This window comes from Rhinatrema bivittatum, chromosome 3 (assembly GCF_901001135.1).
Source record: "Rhinatrema bivittatum chromosome 3, aRhiBiv1.1, whole genome shotgun sequence".
Lineage (NCBI taxonomy): Eukaryota > Metazoa > Chordata > Amphibia > Gymnophiona > Rhinatrematidae > Rhinatrema > Rhinatrema bivittatum.
This window is the reverse complement of record NC_042617.1, coordinates 148,326,263-148,342,939: the sequence shown is the minus strand read 5'-3', so window position 1 is coordinate 148,342,939 and position 16,677 is coordinate 148,326,263. Positions and strand designations below refer to the sequence as shown.

The 16,677-nt window shown below is 44.7% G+C and overlaps 1 protein-coding gene across 1 annotated transcript in view; it reads left to right on the top strand.

Annotated features, from left to right (window-relative positions):
• Nucleotides 1–16,677, top strand: part of LOC115087101 (cysteine-rich motor neuron 1 protein-like) — a 661,264-nt gene that overhangs the window by 535,731 nt on the left and 108,856 nt on the right. Inside the window, 1 exon segment of the mRNA XM_029593829.1 lies at nucleotides 7,628–7,756. Coding sequence (XP_029449689.1) covers nucleotides 7,628–7,756 — 129 coding nt within the window.

Here is a 16,677-nt window from a genome sequence, read left to right as displayed (position 1 = left end):
GAGATGGATAGGAAGGATGAAGAGGGATGAGATCCGAGTGTGAGAGGACAGAAAGAGTGAAACGATGCTGATGTGAGGGAGAGATTTAGAGGCAAAGAAGAGAGAAATGCAGGAAAATTGACTGGAATATGTAATACAGTTTTTGCCTCCTAGAGCAAACTGGATTCTCTCAGGCTGCAATGGCTTTTATTGGATCAATGTTACATCATATTACTTCAGATGTGAATAATGTCTCTGATGTGTCATCTGAAGAAGAGACTTCTGTGGTTTCAAAAGCTCATGTACAATATTTATAGATAATTTGTACGCTGATCCAGTAAAGGGTTTCAGGATCTGCCTAGAATCCCATAAATGGAATGTAATTGTCAGTATTAAGTTATTGTATGTTCTATGTATAATTTGTTTTTGTTATATTGAGAAAGGTGGTGGAGAGCTAAATCATTTTGTGAAACGAGGAGCACCTCACCAAATGGAACAGAACTGGTAAAAGCTCCTCGATAAGAAACTGGAGGCACGCCGCTGATCGTGTAAAGAATCAGCCAGTGTGGCGATCTCCTCAGCTGTTCCAGCAGGAGCTCAGCAACCCCAGTGCCCTGCGTTTTCCCAGGATCATTGTTAGAGTGTGTGTGTGTGTGGTGGGAGGGGGATAGAGGTAGATCATGGTTGTTGAATTCAATTATCAAAATCTCAGGGGAACACCGTATGGGCCTGAGTCCTATGGGCCTGTGCCCCACGCATAGCAACTTGCAACTCATAAACTTCCTGAGATCTCCTCCCAGGGCTCCGTGGAAGTACCCTTTATACTCCCATTTGCCCATTCCCTTTGGGGAAGAGCCCTCCTATCGCTCCCTGCTCACATGAACTCCCTCTGAACCTCCCGTTGCTGGAAAATTCCCTGTAATAAAGGCTGTACCCCCTTCACTGTGATCTCCAAACTGTTCTGTTCTGGACTATGGACTTCACTATTCTCCACTGTGCACTCCATCGATTTTATTCATCTGCATCAAGTTATTCCAGAAAATGGTTAACTTTTGAACACCTCCGAACTGTGTGGCAGTGCGTTATTTTTGCTGGAAGGGGTCAGAAGACTTCCCAAAAGCCTAAGGGCCTTGAAAGACTGTAACCCCCTCCCCCACACACGCATCCCCAATGGAGAAAGAATGCCCAAATGTTCCTCAAAATTCGAGCAGCTGCTAGAAGATACTCATTGAATGCCACAGGTTTAGCTTGAAGCAGCACGGAGATGGTTATTTATTCATTTATTGTAATATTTACTAGGATGAGGAAATATATCCCGTGCTGCTCCGTTCCTAGGAGCCTGAGCCGTCATATTTATTCAGCCCCTACTAGCTTTTCTGTAAAGGGAGTAATGTACACGTGCTTATACAGGGCATCAACACAAAACCTGTCTGACTATGTGGGGGCAGAGCGGCCCTATCCGGCTAAGATAACCGGATAAGGCTTATTTTTCAGCTGAAGTGTAGTCCTAAAGTTAGCTGGATAAACTCATTTTCCTAGCCAGCCAACAGCTGAATATGGACCTCTGGGAATCCTCACCCACTTTTATGAAGAACAAAAAAGATTACGAAATGTTTCTGTTTTTAAATAAGGAGCTCTTCTAAAGTTCCTTTCTTATTCCCATAATTTAGCCTAGCAGTTCATGGCAGCTGGAGTTCATTTGTTATCCACTCAATAGATTGGTTAATAGGAACAATATATATGGTTATTTTTTTTAAGGGAATTTGGAAAGCTCTACCCTAGGGGAGAGAAGAGATAGTGGGGGATAAGATACAGATATTGATATTCCCAAAGGTATAACTAATGCACCAGAAGTAAAGCTTTTCTTTTGGAAAGTTTTCAGACAAGAGGTTACAATTTGAGACTTCAAGGATGAAAACTGGGTAGTAATGTCAGAAAACATAGGTGCTGAATACATGGGACAGCTTCCCAGCATAGGCAGGCAAAAATATGGTCAGAATTCAAGAAGGCATGGGATCAGCAGCACAGAGGATCCGTATTTGTGAAGAAAGTGAAGGAAAAGTCGGAAATTAACCGCGAGGCGCTGCACCAAGCAGTAAATCGTGCCGACTAGAGTGGCCTTGCCGCCCTTATGTGCCCTAAAGGCTGAGAAGCGCTTGCTCCTGTTTATCCTTTTGGAAATCGGATGAAGCCTACTCAGTGACCATTCTGATGCTTTAGCACAAAATGAGTGCTCCTGGCAGCAGCAGGAAGGCCTTTTCAGCACGCACAGGGCAGCTCATAGGGCTCATAGGGCTGAGAATGAGAGGTAAGGCCTTGGTAAGTCGGGTCGCCCAGGACAAAAGCCAGCAGTGCAGCCGTGGGAGCACATTTACCTTGCTCTACACGAAGCTGCCTTGAATTTCCAGGACGTGCTTGCCTCTTTAACTTCAGACACCGTATACGGTATATTCAGTAGAGAGAATACAAGAATTTAAGAAATGCATATAGAGATATATTTATTTGCCGTCATTTCTAAACCTCCTCCCTGGTTAAAAGTGACCAGCCGAGGAGATGTACAAATTAAAATCTCAGATCCCACACTACAAATAGAAAACAGCAAGCACACTAAAAACACAAAATTGATAAGCCCAAAGGACGCAGAATTACCACCCACACCATAGGTGGGAAAAGCCAGGATTTTACTTTCTTCCGGAAAGCCAAGTAATTTATTTCCAACTTGACATCCAGTGGGAGTTTATTCTGTAGAGAGAGTGCAACTGCAAAAAAAAACTTTCTGGCACATACTCTGGATCTTGTAACTACCTTGCCAGTGGGCACAATCAATAAAGCAGATTGAGCGGAGTGCATTTCTCGGGTGGGGGCGTACAGCAGCACAGTTTCTCTTTTAAACAGAGGCCCGTTTCCAGGCAGGACTCTAAATACCAGCGTTAAGATCTTAAATCGGACCCCTTCGCTTAATCAATGGCCAGTTCACGGAGTGTAATAATGGAAAAGCTGGCATTCCCCTTCTGCGACCGCCAACCCGCGGAGCAGCCACAGGGAGGTCGGCAAGCAGGCCATTACAGCAGTCCAGTTATGGAAACTGATGGCAGATAAAAGCCACCAGTCCCGTCTAGTCAGCCTATATTTGCTACCTTACTATTGGCTGTGTATTCGTAGCTAGTAAACATGCAAACAAATTCAGCTAAGGGCACATAAGCAGCTGAGGCCGTAGATTGTCTGGTGCGCTCGGAAGAGGGGTCAGACACAATAGAGACGTGCCTGTTTTTCTTTCCGATTACTATGTCACCATGAGCTGCTAATCAGCCTGTGACAGGCTCCGGTGGGAGATCGTCTCTGGAAGGTCAGGAGGTAGAGCTGCTCTCACATTGAAACACCTCGGAGATGCGCTTTCTAAACTGGCTTTTCCCGTCTTCACAATAATACAATGATGGTTGTTTTTTTTTCTTATTGCAGCTATTTCCCCCTTTTTTCACGAAATATACAGCACGAGGATTAGATCATCTTTTCACAAGCAACCCCTCCAAAATCTCAATCAACGTGAACTGTTGCTGTGTACCATATCGGCTGCTCCAAAAAATGTCAAGAAAGCTGGTCCGTGGTCAAACTTCTTATCGCTTGCTTAACGACCTTTCCCACCCTCAAAGGATCTTTCCTTCAGAAAGTCAGTATCACCTGCCACAAATTGCTAAAAATGATCTTGCAAAAACAAGCCAATTTAGGTTATTTCTAATGGAAAAGGAAAAGAGAGAGGGTTTGGTACATTTAACATACAATATTGATCTGCTGAAAACTAATTCATAGCAGTTTGCCACTAGAAGGCTGGCATATACAGGAGCTGTATCTGATAAGGCCAGCATTTTGGATCTCATTGGCATTCATAAGCTTTAACCCAGGAGACATTCCATTCCTCTGAGCCGGGCAGCAAACCCGCTGCCTATGTGGGCCGTGAAATCAGTAGTATGCACGCCACACTGAGCTGACTGGCAGGCTCTGTGTCTGCCGCAGCGCTAAAGGAAAGGATTAGGGGCAATTTAATCAATTTGTTTGGCGAAGAAGAATAAAATCCTGTTAATTTTTAAATCAGATTGGACTCAAGCTCAGATCAGTCTCATGGAGCCTGGTGCCATGCCAAGGTATTCAAATAGCACCCTTCACTTCAGCAAAAAAAAAAAAAAAAAGGTTTATTATGGTGATTGGCACAGCAGCCATGCCCCTTGGGAGCTCACCATGTGGCATGCAGAGCTTCCTGTCTTGGCAATCAAAACCTGGGACATTGCAGGCATTTCTACCTTAAATTCCACTGTCAGATCCCCAGCCTGGCTGGCACCAGTGAAAGGAAACTGTAAGAATGAGTGAATCACATCTGGAATTTAATTATGTCCCCTTCTTGCTCACAAGTTGTCTTTTGTTGTACAGCCCACTTACCCTGATTTCAAGGTATGAAGTGCAAATTAAATCCTCTTGGGCACAAAACGTTCATGCTAGCCAGCTGATAAATGTTGTTAGGAGACCAGGAAAAATCAAGATCCGGGGCATTGTGCCATATGTTAATTCTGCTAAGCATGTTTTTAACGTTGAGTATAATTTGAAAATTACTGAATATATTTCTCAGCCTTCCAAATTACTGCATAGGTTTTATTGGATCACTTGTTGATTCATTTTTTTGCAAAGCACAAAAAGGTCAATAAACAAAAAAATACAAGGCGTTCCCTTTTTGTTGGACACCCTTAATACATATCTTGGCTATCTTTCAGGAGCTAACACTCCCTTCCACGCTCTTCTCTTTTTATCACTCTGTTAACATATCGAACCTCTCCCCCATCTGCCTTTCCCTTTTCCCTTCCCCTTCATTCCACCATTGTAATGTAATCTGCAATTCACTTGTATGTTCAGGCAATGTCATCTTTTGTTTTGACTTGCTCATTTGGTTAGTCAAGAAATGTATTATGTTAGTCCAGTGAAAAGGTATTGCATATTTTTTTTCTTTGGTCTGTTGATCTTTACTTCTGCGCGTTCAAATGGGCTAACCCAACAACCACACTGCTTCTTTTACAAAGAAATCTTAACCTCATGTATGTACTCATTGTGACCGAATGGAGCGTGGACTCCCAGAGAAAACAGAAGCAGGTGGCCCAGCCTCAACTACAGACATTCAGTACATTTTCTTCCCACTGTAATGCAAGGAGGCTTGATATGCGACATACGTTTATCATCATGGCTAGATAGGGCAAGAATGTGTATGTTCAATATTCTATATACAAGCAAGGATAAAGGGCTGCATGGTTTTAATTAGAACACAACCGTTCTCCAAGAACAACATGAGTGTTCTTTATCTAATCTACAGAGGATAGATCCTACATTTCCTGCGAGATACTTCCAGTAACAATTTCTTGTCTTTTCATTATCCTGGGACCTCAGCTGCTAGACAACAGTGTTTTACACTATTTCCCATCGCCTTCCCTTAAAATGATCCCTGAAAAGGATCTCTGCTTCCTGGCAGGAAAATGGATTCCAAGGGACAGAGTTAATGGAATAAGAAGCTTGCTTTTGGGAAGGTTTGGAATACTGCATACTATGCTTTTATTTTTAAGGTATATTTTCAACAACTCTAATCCCAACACATACACACACACATGCACATGTTACATACAATTATACTCTCACTAAACAAATTGGGTATACATGTGTTCGTTGTGTTGTTAGCTCAAGATATAGTAGACATATCTAAAGGGCTAATATTTTTTTAATACTGTTTATATTATTTGCTGAACTTTCCAAATGATGCTCAAGACGGCTTACAGCATTATTCATATTTAGTTAGAATAAGTCCCTGCTTCAAAGAGCTTACAATCTAAGTACCTGATTCACTATGAGGCAGATTTTATAAATTTGCGCGAGCGGGTATGTTTGTTCGCGCACCAGGCGCGAACAAAAGTACGCTGGATTTTATAAGATACGCGCGTAGGCGCGCGTATCTTATAAAATCCGGGGTTGGCGTGCGCAAGGGGGTGCACATTTGTGCAACCTGCGCGCGCCGAGCCCAGCACACGCTGCCTGTTCCCTCCGAGGCCGCTCCGAAATCGGAGCGGCCTCGGAGGGAACTTTCTTTCCACCCCCCCCGCACCTTCCCCTCCCTTCCCCTACCTAACCCACCCCCCCCCCCCCCCGGCCCTATCTAACCCCCCCTACCTTTTGTTGGCAGATTTACACCTGCTGAAAGCAGATGTAAATCTGCGCGCGCCAGCGGGCTGCTGGCGCGCCATCACCCGACCCGGGGGCTGGTCCGGAGGCCTCGACCACGCCCCCAGGCCGGCGCCCCACCCCATGCCCCGCCCAGAACTGCCCCCTGACCCCCGGACACGCCCCCGGACACGCCCCCTCCCCCGCCCCTTTTACGAAGCGGGCTCGAGAACCGACGCCAGCAAAATTGAGCATCGGCTGTCAAACCCGCTGACAGCCGCCGCTCCGGTCCAAAAGGAGAGTGGCCTGTGCGCGCGCCGCGGACTTTACTGAATCGGCCCGTATGTGTTCCAGTGATTAAAACTTGCAGGGAATAAATCACTGTGCAGCACTTTGGTTAGTTGGTTAGTTGTTTCATTTGTTTTGCTGTCTTTACGTATGTATGCAGTGAACTTGATTCTCAGTGGCAGACCTAGCAGAGGCAGCTGGAAGCAATGAGGTGTAACGCCTTCATTCTGTGTAGCCTGTAGCTGAGAAAAACCGCTTTCTTGTGTTTTATTAAAACACTTTCCATGGTAGAATTGTTTAATTTATTTTCATTGGAAAGGAGTCCAGAGATATCCGTAGCAATATAAACCTTTCTTTGCACATCGAAGTAGAGGTAGGTTTCCACCCAGCTCCATTTTATCAGGACAGACCAGAGGAAGATAGCGATTACTTCCACATAAGCTTTTCTAAAAACTGCTGTGTCCGAGCTTAAACTTGGACGAGTTTTGGCAGCCTTTGGCTCTGAGCTTTGGAATCCCATTCCTAATAAGGCCCGGCAAGTTAAAGATTGCCTTCTCATTAGAAAGAAATTTAAAACATGGCTCCTTCTTCTCAGAATTGGTGGAGAGAAGTTATTCTTTCATCCTTATTGTTTACAGTGCTTTGATTTTGTATTAGGCTATGTATTTGTTCTGTTGTAATTATTTATTAATTTAATAATTACTTAAGTTTTTTTATGCACTTAATATTGTGTGTGTTGCTGGTTTTGCTTTGTTATAATTCGATTTGAGCAACCTCAATGAAAAGGTGAATAAGGAAAAAAAAACCACGGTGATGCTGATGCCGACGAAGGTTCTTTAGTTGTGGGATCCATATTGGAATTTTTTTTTTTGCTTTTGTGTGTATATTTTATGTGTGACTGGAGTTTTCCTGTAAGTGTTCCATGTTTACTGCAGCACCCTTCAGTGTTGCATAGTGATGCTTACCAGCCAAGGACATGCACCTCCTGACCCAAGAGCACTCTTATCTGAGCTAAAAGACCAGCTTCCATGGCTGAATAAACAGGAGAAGCCTGTCTCCATTACCCTGGTTGCTCATTTTATGTCCTCTTACCACTCTCCTCTGTCACCCCCCCCCCCCCCCCCCCTCCAAAAGCCTAATTACATTTTGGGGTTTTTTCTCTCTTCTTTTGTAGAACCCACATACATCACAATAGGCCCTCCCACGTGTGAGGTGCTGGTGAACTGCACACTGACCGAGAAGGATTGTGTCTACGGTTTCCAGTTAGATCAAAATGGTTGCCGGGTGTGCCAGTGCAAAACCAGTGAGTATAAAAGAAATCTCTGCTTGCACTCTCTCCTCTTTGTACTTTCATATTGTTTGAATAATATGTATGAGGCTCTTGCCTCTCTGTACCTTGGTTCACTTCACAGCCAGATTCCCGGTGCAGTATCCTGGGACACCTAGCCGCCTGGGCCACAGTTCTAGGTCATAAAACACTGCTTCTTTGCACCACAGGACCCTGCAAAACACCCAGTAGCACAGCTGCTCCCACATACAGTTCAAAGAAAAAGGTTATATCTCTCCAAAGTCTCAGATACCGCACCAGGTTCAAACCTCGGTCCCCAGGGCCTTGCTCTCTTTCTCCTCAGCACAGCTGCTGCCACGCACAGTTCAACAGGGGTTTTATTTCTCCGGGGCCCCCAAAACATCCCGGAAGGTTCTGAGCTCAGTTCACGGGGTCTTGCTCTCCCTTTCCCCAGCACAGCACTCCTGCTTGCAGGATAGTTAGACAATGCGCTTCCTCTGAGTTTGCTTGCTCACTGCAGTCTGTTCCTGCCCCTCTCCCACGGTCCTATGGCCTCCCTTGTTTCAGAAAGCAGTGGCTCCATAGAAGCCCTTTACGTTTGGAAGTGGGACAGCCTTGCTCAGCTCTTCTCTCCTCCTTCCACCATCTGCTTTTCCCTTTCTTGTGGCTCCTCCTCCCCCCCCCCAGATGATGTTAGCCCCTGAGTTCATGTTCTGGTGACTTTCTGCTCTGCTGCTTCCCTGGGCACGGTCATAGGCCCCTCCGCCAGCCCTGTCTATACCTGAAACTTTTGGAGCCTTCCTCCGGGCTGACTTGGAGAATGGGACACACTTCCCATTACAGATGGTTCCAAATAAGTCTGTGCTATTTCAGTTTTCCTCAATTTTTACCTAAAGTTAGTGACCAAATGAGTGAAATGTAACCCCTCTTTTAGGTTGGCTAGGAAGGTCGGGATCGCACTCAGTACCAGGGCTCAGTTCTCAGTGCCAGGTAAAGTCTCTCCGAGTGGGCGGTGGTGATGATGGGGGTGGGGGTGGGAGTGGGGGGGAATAGACCTTCAGGGTCTAGGTTGTTAGTGCAAAGTCTCTCTATGGGTGCAAGCTCAGGGCTTAAGTCTCTCAGTTTACTGGTGCCACACAAACTGTGCACGCTGGTTGGCTGTTCCAAAATAAAAGTTTACTATGGATACTTGGTCTATTTGTATCAGCTGGCACCAAACACACTTCCTTCTAGTTGTATCCACGATTAGCCATGAATGCCAGTTTCAAACTTAATCTGTGATGGGCTCCTTGGTATTTGACCCTGGGCTCCCTCTCTTCCAAGTATGTGGAAAATAAGATGCCCAAGGGTGGAAGGGAATCTACTGTCCCTGGTGGTTCTCCCTTTCCAAAAATTACCTGTGGTCCAAAGCTTGACGCCACAAACTTCACCGCTCTCCGTCTTGTTCTCCTGAGGTGGAAACCCCTGTGAGAGATCTCCAGTCTCACCCCTTCTTTACAGCTGTCCTCCTTCATACTCCCAGTTCTCTTCTCGGATGTTTCAATGGATCTTCTGGGCTGAAAGATACCAAAGTCACACAGCAGGGAAAGCAAAATCCTCTTCTTTCCCCCACTCTTCTCTTGGGCAGGAAGGGTGGGCAGGAGACTTCCCCCTGAAATCATAACTTCAGCAACACTCCAAAAAAAATTATATATATTTATTCAAAACACAGAGTTGCCACAATCCAACCACTGTCTGTGAGTCAGAAGATGTGGGGGGGGGGGCGTTTTTCTCCCTTCTTAACCTCGCTCAGCTCAAGGGTTTCAGCAAACAATGAGCCATGATAGAGGAACCAACAGAATAGATCCCTTCCACTTCCAGACGGAAAACCTGTGCTGAGCCCTGGTCTTAAGCAGGCTTGGGCCTACCACTGCGGCAGCCTCTGGATGGAGGAGGCTGTGGCAACAGGGCGAGGCCGTCCTACAAATTATACCGATGAGCCCTAAACGCTAGCGCCACTGACTCGTGGAGATCCCCGTGCAGTCACGACGGAAATAATCTGGACCCGTTGTCCAGTTGTGATGTTTTTAATTGCTGCCTGGGAATCTGCGGTGTTGTTATGCTGGAAAAGCAGGGTTATTTATTTATGTCGTGTTCAGGACGGACTTCAGTTTTAACATACATAATTGATTACTGTTTCTATACTGACTGGGATGTGTATTTACATCCCGAAAGGCGAGGGGAGGACAGGCTGCCCCTGTTTGTTCATTTATTTCAGGTTTCTTGTGTCTCGCTTATCATAGATCACAGTCATTCATGCTAAGTAAGGAACAGGAATTACATAAACATTCAAATGCACACCCGGCACTGACACTTTGGAAAATGTAATCACCATGAAACGTTACTAATTAACCAGAGGCTTGCGATAATAAATGAGATTTTTATTTCTTGTGAAAAAAGCGTAAGATCTGTAATTTCCTGCTGTTCAGTGCATTCCAAAGTGTGGACCCCACAGTGGAAATGGACGTCCGTGTGCTGTCTGTCGGCGGCCTCCCTGTGAGAGGGACAGCAGTGACCATCTAGGAACATAGGGCTGAAATAAATCTCTCAGATATTGTGGATCTCCATTATTTAAAACTTTAAAGACTAAAATTATTATTTTAACATACATGTGGCAGGGTTTTTTAAAAAAAAAAATTCAGACTTACCATTTTATTTAGCTCACATCTTTTCATTGGTAATTCAAAGCAAATTACATGCAGGCAGATTCCCTGTCCTCAGGGGTTTGTAATCTAAGTTTATACCTGAGGCAGTGGAGGGATGAAGTGACTTGCCCCAGGTCCCAAGCAGCAGCAGTGGGATTGGGATTCCCTGATTCGCAGCCTGTCGCTGTAACCAGTAGGCTAGTCCTCCGCTTCTGTTTTGGATCCAGACTTGTACAGGATCACAGCAGTGCTGCCTCCTGTTTGCATGCAAAAGCCTAACCCATTTCCCTGGTCAGTACTGGAGAGCTGCTGCCGGGAAGTAGCATGGCATGTTAAGGACTGAGGGTTGCTTCCACAGAGTCATGGAAAGGTAGGGCTGGAAGAAACCTCCAGACATCCTTCTGGTCCTTTCTCAGCCCTCGGGCAGCATCCACTGCACCTCAACCATTTCCGACAGTGTTTATCTAACTAATCTGCTCTTTAAGGCAGTCCAGTGACGGATTCCCCCCAACTCCCCGGGTAAACGTGTTTCTGTCGAAAGCTTTATGCAATATTAGTGTGTTGTCACTTTGGCAACTGAGCTCCAGAAAAGGCACTAGCAGAGCAGAAAATAGCTAGTGCAGTAAAGCAGGATGCCAAGACTATTTTGTAGATATGTCAGTCAAAAGAGGAAGTGCTGATAGTGGGATTGTAAAATGAAAAGGTAAAAAAAGAAGAACATGTGGAAGATGACAAGAAAAAAGAAGAATGCTAAAAAAAAAACAAAAAACTGTCCCTCTGGATATAGGAATGGTTCCAGAGCACTGGAGATGGGCCAGTGTCTCCTTTTATAAAAGTGGGAGTAAGCAGGAGGCTGGTATGCATGGGCTGGCTGATCTGACAGTGAGAGGATAAATTAAGTCACCTCAAAAAGAAAGGATGGTAGAGTGTCTTGAATCCATCAGATTACAGGATCCATGGCAGCATGGCCTTACCAGAGGGAGATTATGTCAAATAAATGTGGTTGTATTCTTTGACTGGGTGATCAACGATTTAGATGAGGGTAGATCAAGTTTTGTACATGTGTTAAATTTGAAATGCAAATAAATGAACCATTAATGAAAGATTTAGATGAGGAATGAGTGGTTACAAGTGTTGTACTTGGATTTCAGTAAGGCCTTCGAAACTGTCCCACACAGGAGGCTTATAAATAAGCTAAACAGCCTTGGATTCTGAGGTGGTGAGAAACAGATTGAGTGCTAAGTAAAGGCCAGTGCAAGGGGATTAGGGCACCCTAAGCGAGCCTTCTCCCTTGCGCCTCCACCCCCCTCCCCCCACCCTGTCTCGCTGCCAACCCCCAGTCTCAGCCCCAACTCCTACCACATTCTCATTCTCAATCACGCCTGCCAAGTGTGTGGTTTTCTGGGTTGCGAGCAGGTTGGGCACTGCTCGTGGCCTTCCAAATCTCCACTCCTCTTTACCGTTGCTTTTGGCCCCATATGGCTCGCACCCAGTGGTGTACCACGGGTCTCCGTCGCCCGGGGGTCAATGCCTTTGTGTGCCTCTCCAGCATCCCTCCCTTAATCCTTCTTGTACTAATGCTTAAGGCCACAGAAAATCAGTGGCATCTCTAGAGAGAAGAATTTGGGGGGGGGGAGCCAAAATGACATTTCTTCATCACGCCCACCTCCAAAGCATGTACCCTGCTTTAAAATTGCTTATGAAAAAAAAGTGTTAATAAAAAAGTCCAAGGGGGTATTCTGCGTAATTTTAAAAAGCTGGCCAGTTTCACATTATAAAATTATGTTGATAGCCTCATTCAACTAATTCTATATGGCTATGAGAGTGAAGTCTGGAATATATAGGAAGGGACAGAATGTCAATATAAATCCTGCGCCTCTAGTTCTGTAACTCTGTGCATCCACTGAAATTCCCCCAAACAATGGAGCTTGGATGTTTCCCTTACAGCTCATCATACTAAAAGATATTTTCAAATTCTGGTGTCACCTCACAGTAACAGAAGCACAAACACCTTCCACTGCCAGGCACATTGTCAACTAACACAAAACCCCGCAAAAATGACCCTCAAAATCTATACAGCAAACCTATTGTAACATAACAGTAGTAACACCAAGGACTCAAACAACAATAACCCTACCTGTGAAAAAGCAAGGGTAAATATTACACTGGGTGCTAGAATACCAATACACCACCTACTGAGGAAACAAAACAAACTTGATTGCTATAGATCCCTATACAGACACTACATGCTAGCAAAATCTCTCATCATGGTCACACACACAGGGCAGAGACAGACCCTCATCAAATACAGAATAAAGGATCAAAGACAAGACAAAAGGAATAAAGACAAGACAAAAACTGAAATGGAAACCCCAAGAAGCCAGATTCTATGTGTAACAATGGAAAAATAGAACGACCATTCCTCATAAAACAAAATCAAGAAACATAAAACATCAGTTATAATAGTAAAACCATATTAATAAAATAATATTTTAAAATTACTGATAAATAAATTTCTATTAATTATAATATACACATTTTTTTAAATTTTTCAAACACCAAATAAATATTTCAAAACAGCACATATATCAAATAACACCCATATATCAAATAACACTCTTGATTTCCAGTCACCCTGATATTGTTGAGGATTAGGAGGTTAGGGGAGAGCATGAACTGTATCCTCTCTCTCTCACACACATACTCACATGTCCATTCTCTCTCACACATACACTGTCACATACATACGCATTCATGCTCTTATATCCACCATTACCTCTTTCTCTTACAGACACTGACACACTCTCAGGCTCTAAGACCCTCTCTCCTCCCCCACACCCCCCACACACAAGCTCTTACTCCCCTGGATTCTCTCATACACACATGCTCTCAATCTCTCACTGGCTCCCTCACATACACACAAACACACCCAGGCAAGCTCCCAGTCATTCTCACACATACACACACACTGACCCCCAGGCAGGCTCCCATTCATTCTCACACCACTTCTTCCCCACCCTTCAGGTATGTACACATTCATTCTCATACACACAGAGACCCCCAGGCAGGCTCCAATTCATTCTCACACACACATACACCATACACAGGCAGGAACCTATTCTCACACTTACAGACTCCAGGGAAAACACCCATTCATTCTCATACACAAACACACCCTCACGCAGGCACTCATGCATTCACACACATACATCCCCAGGCAGACTCCCATTCAAACACATGCACACACTGAAGGCAGACCCCCCTCTCTTTCTTTTGCCAGCAACTTTGGAGCCTCTCTCATTCTTCTGTTACCGCTGTCACTGATGCCGGATGGCTATTGGGGAGGCGCCGATTGCTGCTATTGGCACCGAAGCCCATTCTGCTGCCTCCTCTGTGCAGGCCCTGCAGTACTAAAAATTTGCAGGGCTTCCACTTCCTCCATGAAGATCTTGTATATTGTGAGATTAGCATAGAGAAAGTGCTACTCTTGCACATTCCCAAAGATTACATGTGCCAGATCACTAAAAAGTAAATTTTTTTTTACCTTTGCTGTCTGATCTTAGTTTTCTAATTGGTTGGTCACAGGATTTTTTTCCACCTTCCCTTTTTTGTTTTTTGCCAATTCCTTTTACATTATCTTTTTTTCTATTTCTTTTCTCTCCATCTGTCTTCCTCCCTCAAACACACAGTCAGGTTCTCATTCTCACATACTTTCTCTCTCTCACACACACTCTCAGGCTCTCATTCTCACACATAGTCTCTCTCACACATACACACACACACAAAGTCTCTCACACTCACATGCTGTCTTACGCACCCACAACTCTCACTCTTACATGCTCTCTCTCATACAATCATACATACACAGGATCTCTCACTCTCGCATGCTATCTTGCTCAAGCACAGGCTCTCACTGTCACATGCTGTCTCTCTCACACACACCGAGGCTCTCACATGCTGTCTCTGCAAACATTCAGGTCCTCAATCTCACACACACACAATTTGCCTAGTGCTTCCACCGGCCCTGGTGCTAAGCAACAGAGGCTATGAGGAATGGACTTCACTACAAAGAAATGGGGCTATCAGTGGAGAGCCTCGGTCCTGCTCTTCAGTGTTCTCATCAGCGATATTGCAGAGGTGTCAGGTTATGGCCCCTTCCAGACATAAATATAGTTCTGCTTCATATTCAATACATGGGTTTTACCTACAGACACAGATTTTCTTTACAACTCGCACAACCTTTAATTCAGCAATCTAGTACTCACGGTGGGTGTTTTTCCAGATCTGGACACACCAAATAACTTCACTGGTATTCCCCATTCAGAGCCCAAGCTTACCCTGCAGCAGTTGAGCCTCGCCTTCCAACTCCGCCGTAAAGCCCCCAGCCATCAGCTGCTCTGAACACACCTACACCCTCCCCAGGAACCTTTTTTTTTTTGAGTCTTCCAAGGATGAATCTGAATCCTCAGAGGCATGGCCATGTTCTAGGATAAAACAGGTCTGAGGCTGCTTTAGTTTGAACCATTCTTTATAGCCTCACTAGCAATACACCTACCTTCCACCTGGCAGACCCTGCTTCAAGGCTTTCTAAAAACCCTTTTCTTCCCCCCTGACAGGAGTGGTTAGAAAGAAAGGGTTTGTCTTTGTACAAAGAGCACTAAGATCTGCAGCAAAGTGGACACACCAGACAGAGCAATAAAAATGAGCAATCTGAGGAATTTTGAGAAATGATGAACCGTATAACAACAAAGATTTAATTCAGAAAAAGTGTAGAGTCGTGCATTTGAGGTACAGTAAATCCAAGAGAGTGGGGCACTGATGTACACCAGGGACGACAGAGTTCTCGGGGGTGATTGTATCTGATGATCTTAAAAGGTCTGTGAACAATGTAACAAGGAAGGAGCAAGAGGAATGTTGGGACGCATAAGGAGAAGTAAGGGGTGGTGATACCTCCTTGCAAATCATTGGTGAGACCTCCCGGAACACCGTGTCCCGTTCTGGAGGCTTAAGGAGATAATTTTTAAAAGGAGTTAGACGTGGAAATGTAACATACTATCATAGGAATTTTAAAAAGCCATCTACGCACGTAAAGTGCCCTTACACACGTGCATATCCTATGGACTATTCAGTGCCATATATTGTAGCAATTTTCAAAAGCCCACTTACATGGCTAAAGTGCATTGTCATGTGTAAAACCCAATTTTAAGCGTGTAAGTGCTTTTGAAAACCAGGCCCTAAATCTCCAAAATGCCATAGACAGAGTAGAGGCAGTTCAGAGAAGAGTTACCAAAATGGGTGAGAATAGACGCCATAAGTCCCAAGAAATGAGACTCAAGGACCCAATATGGTGTACCTTAGAAGTGAGGAAGGGGAGGGGAATTTGATGAGGCATTCAAAGGCATAATTCCCCAGAATTGTGCATGCTTTCAGAGGAAAGGGGTCATAACATGAGGCTCAAAGTGGACAGACGCAGGAGTTAAATAAGGAAATACCTCTTCGCAGAAAGGGTGAATGGGGCATGGAACAGCCTCTCTTCAGAGGTGATGGAGGGAAGGAAGAACAGTAGCAGAATTCAAGAAAACATGAGATAAGGAAAGAGAGAGCTGTTAGTCAGGAGAGAATGAAGGCAACGCTAATGATCAAGTAGGCTCTGCGGTACTGCAGCAGGAAAGGCTGATGGCAAGCTATAAGGGCCTGGTCTGTATGTATTTGCCATCATATTCTGTGTTTCTGTGGCATGATATAGTGCATTTAGCAGCTATGAGTAAATCCTTCATGCAACGTGCAGCACATCTTGTACCAGTCACCTCTGATAGCCAGCAGAACAGAAAAAGAACATCATGCAGTGCAGGCCTTGTCCTTTTCTCCCCCTTTAATGCAGTGTAAGCCTAGACTTGAATGCATACCATGAGTTACCCACACTGAAATGGAGCAGAACTTTGGAGCCTCGTAAGCAGAGGTGTTGTCTGGAGCACAGTTTTTTCCATGATGACTTCACTAATACGTTCCCTCCCCCCACCACCACCGCCATACTGGATTTTTTTCATAGTGCTTTGTATGGTTGTGATGTGCTTGAAGAAGATGCAGAGATGATAACAGACATATTGGTTTGTATAGATAGGATAGCAACATCTTCTCACCCTCCTGTAGTTCCAGGCATATCATGCACAGACTGTATATACCCAGGTATGTTTTTTGTTTATTACCGTTGCTTGTGTATATATTTATATGTGTGTGTGTGTGTGTGTGTGT